This window comes from Macrobrachium rosenbergii, chromosome 10, assembly GCF_040412425.1.
Source record: "Macrobrachium rosenbergii isolate ZJJX-2024 chromosome 10, ASM4041242v1, whole genome shotgun sequence".
NCBI classification, from domain to species: domain Eukaryota; kingdom Metazoa; phylum Arthropoda; class Malacostraca; order Decapoda; family Palaemonidae; genus Macrobrachium; species Macrobrachium rosenbergii.
The window spans coordinates 22,292,567-22,305,052 of record NC_089750.1 but is presented as its reverse complement, the minus strand read 5'-3'; the positions used below and the strand labels follow the sequence as shown (position 1 = coordinate 22,305,052).

Sequence of the window (12,486 nt, the reverse complement as noted above, 5' to 3'; positions counted from 1 at the left end):
AGTGTTTCCGTTTCCTTCGTGGATTTTATCTTTATTCATTAAAATACAGAGCACACTTTCCTTACCTTGTCTGATTACCATTTCTTTCACCCGTTTTAATTTTTCATCATATTCAATGCCTTCTAACGGAAGCTGACGAGACCAAATGTATCTCGATAGTTTTTTGGCATCAAATTCAAGCAGTTTTCCTGGATAATCTGAAAATTATTGAACAGCAGTCATGTTACATGAATAATTTAACATCAGATCATGGGTTTTCATTACAAAATTATGATATGGACCCTTTCTGTTCTATCTACAGAATTGGTGCCACAGATACAAGTGGTAAATATCTTTTACACAGTTTCAGTACCTACCAACATAAAAATTACTTGATGAAGTCTAAACTACTGCACATCGGATTAGGATAAGCCAAAAATATTTAATGCTACACAGTAATGATTAAGGTCCACTACAAATTTAGGATAACCCTTTCGGAGTGGCATGCATCCTATGATGAGCAAAAATGGCATAAGTGGTAAAGCAAGTTGTATCATATGATAATCATTAGATTACGGCAAAATATTTGAACAAATTTTGTGAGAAAACATTCAAATTACTTGAATGGGCCATAAATGAATATATGGCATCACTCACACCTCAGCTCAGGATACAAGGAAGAATGGTCTGACATGAGATTTCATGGGGGAATACACTACACCTCCCCGTCCCAGTACATCTTGTATTTATTTGCCCATAAACATACTCAGGGATTGTTGCTGGTTTTAGTTCTCAACTTTTACAATATTATGTCAGCTGTAATTGTAATTTTGCAAAGTATAAAAAATATTAGCAAAAACATGTATAACTCACTAAAAGGTACAGCATCTTTCCATACCTGTACATTCTCTTAAATATTTGTCCACAAATATACTCAGGGACTGTTGCTGATTTTAGTCCTTATCTTTTTTAATATTATGTGAGCTGTAATTGTAATTTTATAAAATACAGTAAAAAAGAATATTAGAAAGAACATGTAAAACGAGCTAAAATTAGTATATTTTAATGAATGTCTTGGAAAAGGGACCCTGCACTGGGTTGGAAATGTTTACTTTCAACATCCTGTGAAGATACAGAAAGTTTTAAATTTTTTCCTTATATCATGTGCATTTGCATATCTTCCTCTTTCCAGAGAAGTGTTTTTTTTTAACTGCCTGACCTTAAAGTTTGCCCAGTTTTGGGCTATTGTTATTGTATATACTGTATTTAGCCCCAGCCTGTAAGGGTTAAACTAAAACCTTATCAACATCATACTTGAAAATCATATATAATCACAGCTGAGTTACTGTTTTAAACAAAACTATACGAAATTATATGTACTTTAACAAAGCCAGAACTCAACGCATGGTGTATGTGCAATTTACTCTAATCAAGGCCCCACATCACTACACATTTTTCAAATGAATTTTTCAAGTTTTGCACATACAAACCACTCCCTCATGTAGCCATGTACTACTTTTCAAAGAGATAACTGAATACTGTACTGCATTTAAAAAATTGAGAAATTACATTCACTTGGTGATGACAGGGTCCTCAGTAGGGATGGGAACCAACCCTGTGACCTATTCTGCTCCTGTTAGTAAGAAGCTTCATTCCATGGCATATTCATATGCACAATTGGAGGGAAAAAATAAAGTTGCAGGTGCAAGGCAATGGTGTATGCATGAAATAAAATGCATTTAAAGAATTTCTGTTGTTTATATCACATAATATGAATTTATGTACTTTAGTTCACTGAGAGTGAAATCCCTTCTGAAGAGCAGAATGGAACCTTAAAGGCTTCTCCAGGCTAGACAATTCAATAGTTCTGGCAATAAAAGAAGGAAGGATGAAAGCAATAAAAATGGTAAACAGTAGTCAGGGATTTATCACTTCCATATGCTTGGACAGAGTATAAAGGACTCACAATTGGAACCTACTGTGTTTGGCATGGAAGGGCTAAGGAAGGAATTTGAAGTCATATGCATTACAAAGAGGCCTATATTTTGCATTAGGCCAGGGGAACTCTTGAATTTAAGCTAATTATGATGACTTAAGCTGATAACACGTGTATTTCTCTGATACACTAACTACTTAAAGATTAGGAATGTTGTGAAGAATGTTCCCAAAGACACTGTTCAATGGGGTCCTATGAAGGGTTCTTAAGACTATGGTGGCCCAAAAGAAAATACATTTAATCTGAAAAGGCTCAAAGACTCAGCCAAAGAAGTCTAAAAATTTGTAAAGGGCAGCTGCAGGCCAATAAAAGCAGTCAAGAGAGAGGACAGTAGAAAGTAAAGCACCACTTCACTACTGTACAATTTGATGGAGAGATTTAAAGCTAGAAGGAAGTCTGTCAAACAGCTTATAAATCTTTTCTTATCAGGAAACCTAGAAAGACTTCATTTACTTAAAATGATGATCTTTACAAATGATGATGTTGACTAGTAGCTTGCAATATTGTAGGTAATTATAAACTGTAGCAGTCTTATTGTTCCACTGCTAGTATAGTACTTCGTTGTGAGTCTCAAACTCTTGGCAGCAATAGCGGTTTGCAGTGCATAAGACTGGAACAAAATGACTGGCGGCAATGCAGGCAATTGCCATTATACAACTGATTCATAAATGTCTGATTGCCTATCTGATTAAAGTTTTCCTAACCAAAGGTTTTATCCAATCACTCACTAACTGTTTTGGTGACTATTGCCAAGTTTTTTTTAATCCTACAGTACTATGCACAAACTATTAATGGTTATGCTATGAATACACTGCAGGAAATCTGTATGAAGTTTATAGGTTTAGATATTTCTCTTCTGATCTTTTATGATCATGTAACTCCTTCCTTCTTGTCACTGTGTTACAATGTTAGGATGCACTCTTCCTAATACCACAGAAAAATGATCTTTTGAAATAAGATCTATTTTTTAATAGAAACCCATCAGTTATCCAGGTGACTAATCTGTGGTCAGCAGCTCCTGGACACAAATAGGAAGAACCCTCAATTGTTCCTGGTATCACTCTGGCAGCCATCTCTTTTGGTAGTTATGATAAAGCCATTCTCAGTGTTATCCAGTGCAGGGATGGCACGCAGGCAAATTTTACTAAGTAAACTAATGTGTTTGTAATAAAAATTTTGAAAATCACATTTTTCTTACTAAATCCCATCAGCTTAAATATGCCTAAATAGCTATTTAGTTTGGAAGGCCTTCCTATTGTAACTAAAAATTAAATCAGGGAGATGAGGATGAAAACTTTTGAGTGAATAAAGTTAGGAAATCACAGGAGTGTCATTATTATTAAAACAGTTTAACCAGACCACTGAGCTGACTATCAACTCTCATAGGGCTGGCCTGAAGGATTTGCATGAAATGACAGGTCTAGGCTCAAAGCCTAGCACTGGGGCCAAACAGGTCATTCGATATAGTGATGAATGAATGAGAATGAAATTAAAAACTGCACAGAGGCACACACTCTCATACTAGAACACATTTCACACAATAAATAAATACATACAAAAGTTTCCGTATATACTCACTAAAAAGGTACATTAAAATTTAAAATAAATTTATCAAAATTTTAAAATTTAGTAGTTTTAAAATTCATTAGAACCCTAAGGGTTTTCGTATTTTTATTAATTGCTGTTTTTATTTTATCAATTAAATCACAGCTTCTCATGAACACTAAAATGGGTATTACTGAAAATGCAATAGATTCTGACAAAATTTCCTCCATTGATCTAATTCCAAAATTTGATAATTGCTGCAGGTTATAATTTGGACATTCACACAATACATGTTACACAGTTATCAACACGCTGTAATCTGGGCATTTGGAGGGAGGGCCACATGGACTGTTCATTGAGTGTCCATGTGTCAGACGACTATGGCCTATTCGAAGACGCGCCAGAATTACTTTTATGTGTGTCTCTCTCTCTGATATGACAAACTCCATTTTCCAACACTGGATTTTATCTGTTTTAATTTATCATTTTCAGGTTCGTCATTCCATATATTTTGCCATTTACTTACAATGACTGTTTTTATATATCTTATATAGTCACTAATAGGGATGTCTACATTTGCTCTTCTCATGTGGACAGCTTCTTTGCATGCTTTATCAGCCTCCTCATTTCCTTTAATCCCTACATGGGCAGGGATCCAACATATTTCAATATTTTTTCCAATATTAGAAAATTTATTGAGTGAAAACTTAATTTGTTGTACAATATTTTTTTTATTATAGCTTTCAATGGCTTCTATAGCGCTTCTAGAGTCGCTATAAATCACAAAATTATTACATGAGGCTTCTCTAATTATTTTTATAGCTAATGGTATTGCACATAACTCAGCTGTAAATACTGAGGCATTATCTGGTGGAGAGAACTGATATGTTTTGTCTGGGGATACTGCATAATATCCCACTCCGTATTATGACTTAGGTCCGTCGGTGTACATTGAGTAATGTGGACCTTTTCGGATTATATGTTCTACTGTAAGTTAAAGTATACCTTAGTTTTACCAGACCACTGAGCTGATTAACAGCTCTCCTAGGGCTGGCCCGAAGGATTAGACTTATTTTGCGTGGATGTTGTCTATGGTGTTCTGGGGTATATGAATAACTTTTTGATAAATATTTTAAGTGTACAATTTCTCATTTTATTCACTGTCCAAGGAGGAGGCCATTTTAATATTAAAGGTAATTGTATATTTACATACAGTACTGTATAACTCAAACAATCTTCTAGCTCTAATTGGGAAAGGAGGTGGATGATTTTTTATAAACACACCTCTTAAAATAATTTTTTGGTTGGAGAATCATTTGCCTGAATTCTCAGAGCATTCTTCATTGTTACTAGCTGTTTATGGAGGGAGAGAGAGAGAGAGAGAGAGAGAGAGAGAGAGAGAGAGAGAGAGAGAGAGAGAGAGAGAGAGAGAGAGAGAGAGAGAGAGAGAGAGAGAGATCGCATTCAACTTGTAAAGAAGACGGAGATGATCGAAAAGCTCCTGAACATATTCTAAGGCCTTCATTATGAATTGGGTCTAACGTTTTCAGTGTTACGTCTGATGCCGAGCCATATATTTCGCTTCCATAATCAATGATAGACAGCACTGTTGCTTCCCAAGTAGTGTTAAATAGTTTTTTAATTAGGTTTAATGCTCTTTTACATTTTGATTTCATGTATATGTGGACTTTCCAGTTCAAGTGGTATCAAATACTAATCCCAAAAATTTTGCTGTTTGGCCAATTGGTATGGAATGATTTCTGATTTTTTAATCTATTTCTTCACCTTTTTTCCACTTTTTATTTTTATAAAACATTATTGCTTGAGCCTTTTGTATAGAAAATTTGAAGCCTACAGCTGAGGCACACTCATCTATTTTTGTTATAGTTTTATTAATGCTTCGCTCTGCATGTTTTATGCGAGATGCTGAATAATGTATGGCAAAATCATCCATATACAAGTTACTTTTAATTCCAATAGGTAGATTATTACTGATATCATTTTGTCTAACTTGGAAGACCACATACTAATAGGATTTGAATGAAAACAAATTACTATAGCCATCTTTTTACCATTGAAAAGGCATATGATACTACATGGAGATATGCAATATCAAAAACGTTACACAAAAACAGCATCCGTGGACATTTACCTAAGTTTATTCAAAACTTTCTAACAAATTGCACTTTTCAAGTGAGAATTGATGATGTATAGTCAAGTACATTTCCACTCGAAAATGATGCTCCACAAGGAAGTGTCTTAGTGGCACACTGTTTACACAAGTAATCTGGCTTACAACGTTCCAAGGTTATGATGCTTTTCACATATATTCATCAGAAATTATTTCCTGGTTTACAACATGTTCCAGGGTTATGACACGTCGCATGTCGATCCGATGGAAGAAATATGGCTCCAAAACGGCAGGAATAATAAAAATTTGGAGGTTTTTCTGATGAAAAACTCACTAAAAATGCAGTTTACATCATTTCCAATACACCCAGAGTATTAAAAGTAAGGTTTTCTTAAGATTTTTGACGATTTTTCGGTTTACGACGATTTTCGGCTTACGACACGGCGTAAGAATGGAACCCCCCCGTCGTAAACCGGGGACTGCCTGTACCCATTTACGCAAGAGTGTAACCTTTCTAACAATACTTTTATCTTTCTCTTTTACTTTTTTAACTAGAAGATGAGATAAAGAGATGGAGGAAAAGAAGTTGGTCTATTGTAATTTGGTCTCTCTCGCTGCCTGATTGTACGCTGCTGCCTGCGGCCACGCAAAATTCAAAAATAGTTTTTTTTATAAAATTGTCATATCAGTATTAACTGCCTACCCCATTGCAAAATTAAATTATCATAAGGTTAATTATCGTAACTCGAGCACTACCTGAGTATTTTAATAGTTTTATCACAAAAAGTGCATTTAATCATGAAAATGAGGTGAAACCACAGTAATTAGTGAATATTTCTCAGTGAAAAATACCGTGAATGGGTGAATTTTCAGCGAATAATGCGTATATATGTTCCATAGAGAAATCCGCAAATAAGTGAGTCCGCGAATCATGAGACTGCGAATATGGGAGGTTTACTGTGTGTATATCTATATAAATGAATTTTATCACATCACTGTGATTCATATACAAGCATTAAGCTACAAATGTCCTTTAATATCCAATTTGCTCTACTTTGGAAATAATATATTTTCACATAAGTTACCCGAAAGGGGAACTTTTTTTTAGTTGATAATAAGTCTGTCGTCTCATGGGCTCGAACCATGGAAGACAAGAACTCAGAACTACAGTGATGTGCACTAAACCACACAGCCACTTGGTTTAATGCCCGTCACTGTAATCCTGAGTTCTTGTCTTCCGTGGCTCGAGCCCACGAGACAACGGACTTTACCAACTAAAAAAATTACCCTTCAGGTAACATATGTGAAAATATATTATTTCTGAGGTAGAGCGAATTGGATATTAAAGGACATTTGTAGCTGAATGCTTATATATATATATCTATACTGTATGTACAAATGCACACAACAAACACTTCCCTGTGTAGTTATGGCTAAATAATAACCACAAATTCATCAGATGTCAAATTTACACCACAATAATGACACAATAATGAACTGAATACAAGCATGGCTACATAATATGAGACAAAGTTATATTTTTTGTTGAGATGTTATCATTCTAAGACTAGAAAGCATGCATCATTTGAAACTAATATGTTAATAATTTTCTTCACATGAACACAAAAGAAAAGCAAATCTCTAGGCAATTAATCCTAACCTGCAAGAACATGAGACATTGCTTTCAGTAATTCGGATGGAAGTGAAACACATTTCACAGTCTGTTTGCCAGGATGGTGACGCGCTTTCAGGGATCCAGATTCCATAGCCTTGCTGACATTTTCATCAAGATCAAAAGCAAATTTGGATGCCAGCGGTCTCTTTACTTTGGAGGTTATACCCTGAGAAAAAAATATCTGTTAATAACAAAAACATGGAAAAGTCTTTTATTGGAAAACAATCAAAACTGATTAGGTAGCCAATCAAATAATGGCTACTGGTCACATGTTGATGGTATTTGCCAAAGGAAGAGGCTCCCATTTGGATGTCTCATTACCATACTTGCTTTGAAAACCATTGTCCTGATCCAAATCCAGTCTTGGGAGTTGGGAAGTAAAACTTCATATGCATAACAGTTTTTTTTTACTAATTAGGAAACACGTAATTAAAAAACAAATAGAAACCCATCATTGGTGGTCTTCATGAATCTTAAATACATCATTCTTAAATCAAAACAAGAATGTCTGTTGGCTGGTAATCACCTGTCATAAAAAAGTCATTTGTTATTTAAGTAAAGCCTATTCATGTACAGCAGAGGAAAAATCTTCCATTGTATGGGCACACTGCTAAACTTCTGAGGTGATATCACCTTTGAGATTTCTCTCATTTATTCTCACCTATTGTGTTCCACTGTTCTTGCCCTACATCTTGAGCCAAACTTCTTATTCCCAGAAAGAAATCATTGCAAAAAAGTTTATACAGTAATACCTGGGCTAATGGATGTCTCCTTTTACAGACAATTGGGGATAAGGACTTTTTGTCAAGAGAAAATTCCATCCCATTAATGGACTTTTGCTCAGTTTAAGGATGGACAAAGATGACTGGTTAAAACACATATGGGATCAGGTACATCACCTGTGTGCAGTTCCCAAGTGAAACATAGAGGAAGTGCTCACTTTAACTGTAGCTGTCATTCCATGCACAACTTCACTAAGATCTCTAGTGTTTCTGTCTCTTATTTTTGGTGATTCTAGTGTAAACAAGTCAACATGAGGCCTAAGAATGACTTATGGGTGATTTCTCTTAAGTAAAATAAGGTAAAGGTCATCTGCCAATGCCAAATACTTGCCCTAATTATCTGAGAAACTGAATATTGTAATTCATCCAGAAAGTCTTTGTGACTTCTCAATGGGACTGGACAATCGTCCTTGTGGGATGACCCATTTGACTATTTGACTGCTTCACAAAGTCAAAAAGAAAGTGTTCTTGGATGCTTTCTTCTTGTGACTGCTGATGCCACCTATCTGCCATTATTACCTAAGAAACTGAATAATTAATTCAAAAGCCTAGGGACTTGGCAATACCCATCTTTGTGAGCTTTGTCTGGAATGAACAACCATTCTCCTCACAGGATGGCCCATATGCCCCGTTTGATCATTTCAAGAAGCCAAAATTTTCATGGAGTATAAAATTTAGGCCAAAGGCCAAGCACTGGGACCTGTGAGGTCATTCTGCGCAGAGAGTGAAACAGAGTAAAGAAGGTTGCAATATGAAAAAATATTTAGGAGAGGGAGAAAAGTAAGATGGAAGAAAGATAATATGAACAGAGGTATACAGTAAAAGGAATGAAAGGGGCCAAAGGGATGCTGAAGAGAGTCTTAAGTAATGCCTACAATGCATTCAGTGAGGTGCACTGATGGCACTAGCCCCCCACAGGGGCCAAAATCTTCTTGTGCCTGCCTCTACCAACAAAAAGATACCATCGCACTGGCCTGAGAAGTTGGGTTCTTTTTAAATAGGTTCACAAGGCTTTCACTAAACAGAAAAACTCTCATCTACATCAACACCAGCAATTCCTCAAGGAGAGAATAAAAAAAACTCTCAAATCTCTTGTCAGTTTTCTGATTTTTAACAACAAACTCAGAAACAAATAAGAATGGGAGATTCCCAAACCTTTGAACATCAGACAAGGCATGAAATGCCATACAACTCGTCAACATGCTTCACCACACTAAGGCTAGCAGAAAAACAGTCTTGAAAGTGAGGTCCCTATCTGAGGACTTCCTCAAGGGCTTATGCAGCATGTCACTCAAGATGAGGAGGATGAGTTCCATCCCATTCCATAGGCCAAAGCTCCTAAGGTGAGCAAGACTTCAAACCTCCTCACGTGCATGGATAACTCTACCAAGGAAGAGAGATTCATGCCCTTCCATCAGAGAACTTGGCACTGGGCTGAGCAATATCCTTCCACTGCAGTGACTGAGAAAGCTTGTCTTCATGACAGTGGACAAAGAAGTCTGAGATCTGCTCTGCTAAGTGAAAGCTACACCTGGAGAGAGACCCTGTCAACAAATAATAGGAACCTGTCTTGAAAAAGGTGGCCAAGGAAGTCTTTGATATGCTGAAGAGATGATACAACCAGAGGCAAACTTGGTCTGCACCACCAACTGCAGAAGATAGTCCTGTAAAAAAAAAAAAAAAAGCCCCTCTTTTACATATATGGCTGGATATCTTCCAACCTTGAAGGTTGAGGGTCTGTACAGACTGGTGATACCTCAGCATGTGTGGCTGAAAGAAAAGACTGAGCCAAGGAAGAACCTCTCTGGGCACCTCAACCAGAAGAGCTAGCAGCTCAGGATGCCACTTGGCATAAGGAAAACAAGGAGCCACAAAGGTCATTCTGAGATCCAGAATAATCAGCATTCAGTTGATTACTTGGTGAATCAGACTAAATGGCAAAAAGGTGTAGATGCCAGATTGACCCTTAAGTGTTGGATGGTGACTTCTAAGTCAACCCCAACATTTCCAAAAGCTCAAACATACAGTACTGTATAACCTTGACAATAAGCTGGTCTTTCAAAACAACCCTCCTACCCAGGAAGTACTAAGTTGACAGTTTGACAGCATGGAGAACAATACACTCATGCATCTACAATGCCACCTGACAAAAGTGAAGGGAGACTCTTCCCTTGTTTGTTTACATAACTCATGCCATAAATTCATACTGTTACCAATGACACAGTCTCAAGATACTAGCAAAACTAGCAATGGTACATGTACTTCCAAGATGTTGATGTGCAGATGAAGACTGTCTTTGTACACACACCAAAAGAAACAAGCTCCTATGATATGGCCAGAAACTAAAGTATCTCCATAGCAGAAGTATGTAATCAGGAATACTCCCACTATGAGGTTCCTGTCATCCAACCACCACGAAAATCATCCCCGACTTATCAGCTTAAGGGTATGGGATGATACAAAGGATAATGGGGGCTGATCATTATTGCTTCACATGTCAATGAAGTTCAGCACCGGTGGAAGTGCCATCAAGGCACAAGCTCCTCCAAGAATGGCATGCCCTAGGATGACCTGCCAAAACCGAGCTGGTTGCTGATGTCTGACAGGAACTTTGCTGTAACCTTTGTGAGCTTGCTGAAAAGTACAATGGAAAGACTTCCATCACCACCTCAACTCTACTCTTAAAAAAAAAAATCCCATGATATTTGTTCTACAAGAAGAGGCTATTCTTAGCTGAAACTTACTGACAGAAGAGCAGTGTTTGCCCGAAGAATAGCTCTTTGACGTAATAGGAAAGTCAAAGCCTTTCCTTCTGACACAACCTTCAGAACTTTGGCCTCTCATTTAAATATCAAACACTGTGACAGGGAAGTCAGCAACTGTGTTCAACCAAAGATTGAGTAACAAAGCTGCCTGGAAGAAGGACATGGTGACTGACTCTACAGATGAGAAGGCTATACCCTCTTGTAGGACTCTTTCCAGGAAGAGATTGGTTGTCAGTCTGCAGAATGATGATTCAACCTGAAGGGGAGTAGTCTCAGTGTCTTACAGAACTTAAAACTTCCACTGATGTGTCACAGGTTGGGGAAGCAGCTTGCTCAAGCTGTTGGAAGCCATGGAACCATCAGATCTGTATATTAGACTGCATCTGGTACAAAACACCACCATCAACTGGGGACAACTGCAGTTGAAACAATGGTGTCTCCTCTAGAATATTGATAAGATCCAGTTCAATGAAAGCACTGGGGTCACTCTCAAGATATTACCTTCTGAAAGACCCCAAAGTGCAGGTTAGTTCTTCTCCCAAAAGAAAGAAGACAAACAAACCAGCCATGGGGACAGACTTAATGGTTCATGACTCTCAGGTCTCTCAAGGGAAAAGTTATTGTCAGTTAGCAGACTGAAAAGTCTTGGCTTCCTTTAACAAGTTTGATTTTTACTGGAGAGTCTGAGGTGGTAGAAGCAGCTTGCTCAATCTGCTGGAAGCCAGGAAACCTCCTGATATGCAGAATTTTTGCCTGGTGCAAAAAATCACAAAGGAACCAGAGGCCAAATCAGTCAGAACAAGTCTCACCCCTGAAGTGAACCCTTGAAACCATTCTATCTACAAGACTCAGTTCAACAAAGGAGCAGTGGCTGCTTCCCAGAGATCACTGCACTCACGGATGCACCCAATGATCTCTCGCAAGTGCCTCTCCTACTTGCACTGTAGGGACTATGAAAAAGGACTCTTGTGACCTATCAAACCTCCTAGAGCATGAGTAGGTTCCTCTAACAGCAGAGAGGTAGATGCACCAGCCTGCCATGGTGAACATTTATAGATCTTGGACATGAATGATCAGACCTACTGGTACCATTACTGAACAACAAGCTGAGGTTGAATTGTTAATGGAAGAAGCACATTCAGAAACCATGGTCAACTTGTAAACTTCCCTATGATTAGCCAAAGTTGACTAGTAGATAGTATGGTCAAATGCTCATGAGCACTGTTGTGCATGCACACACACTGAAGTCTTAGACAGGCTGCCATGATACTGGAAAGCATCATAAAATGGGTACTTTTTCTAACAGCAAACCCTCTGATCACACAAGCATGATATGGTCCCATTTATAGATCTTCCGACATGAATGATCAGAATCTAAACCGGTAAAAATCATTACTTGTCAAAACAAGGAACACCTTGACTTTTAATGGAAGGGTGCATTGAAAACCATGTAAACTGCATTTTTATTGAGTTTTCATTTGAAAACCTCCAAATTATGATTATTCCTGCCATTTTGGTCAAATTTCTTCTCGGATGAGCACTAATGTGCATGCACACAACACTGAACTTAGACGGCTAGTAAACTGGAAAATAATTTCAGATGAATATATTTG

The 12,486-nt window shown here is 37.4% G+C and overlaps 1 protein-coding gene across 7 annotated transcripts in view; it reads right to left on the bottom strand.

Annotated features, from left to right (window-relative positions):
* The window catches only part of LOC136842555 (ribosome assembly protein METTL17, mitochondrial), a 192,322-nt gene that overhangs the window by 53,886 nt on the left and 125,950 nt on the right, over positions 1–12,486 (bottom strand). For all 7 annotated transcript variants that reach the window (XM_067110013.1, XM_067110006.1, XM_067110007.1 and 4 more), the window contains 2 exons: positions 7,312–7,492; positions 66–197 (listed from right to left, as the gene is read on the bottom strand). In XM_067110013.1, coding sequence (XP_066966114.1) covers positions 66–197; positions 7,312–7,492 — 313 coding nt within the window. The remainder of the gene's footprint in view (positions 1–65; positions 198–7,311; positions 7,493–12,486) is intronic.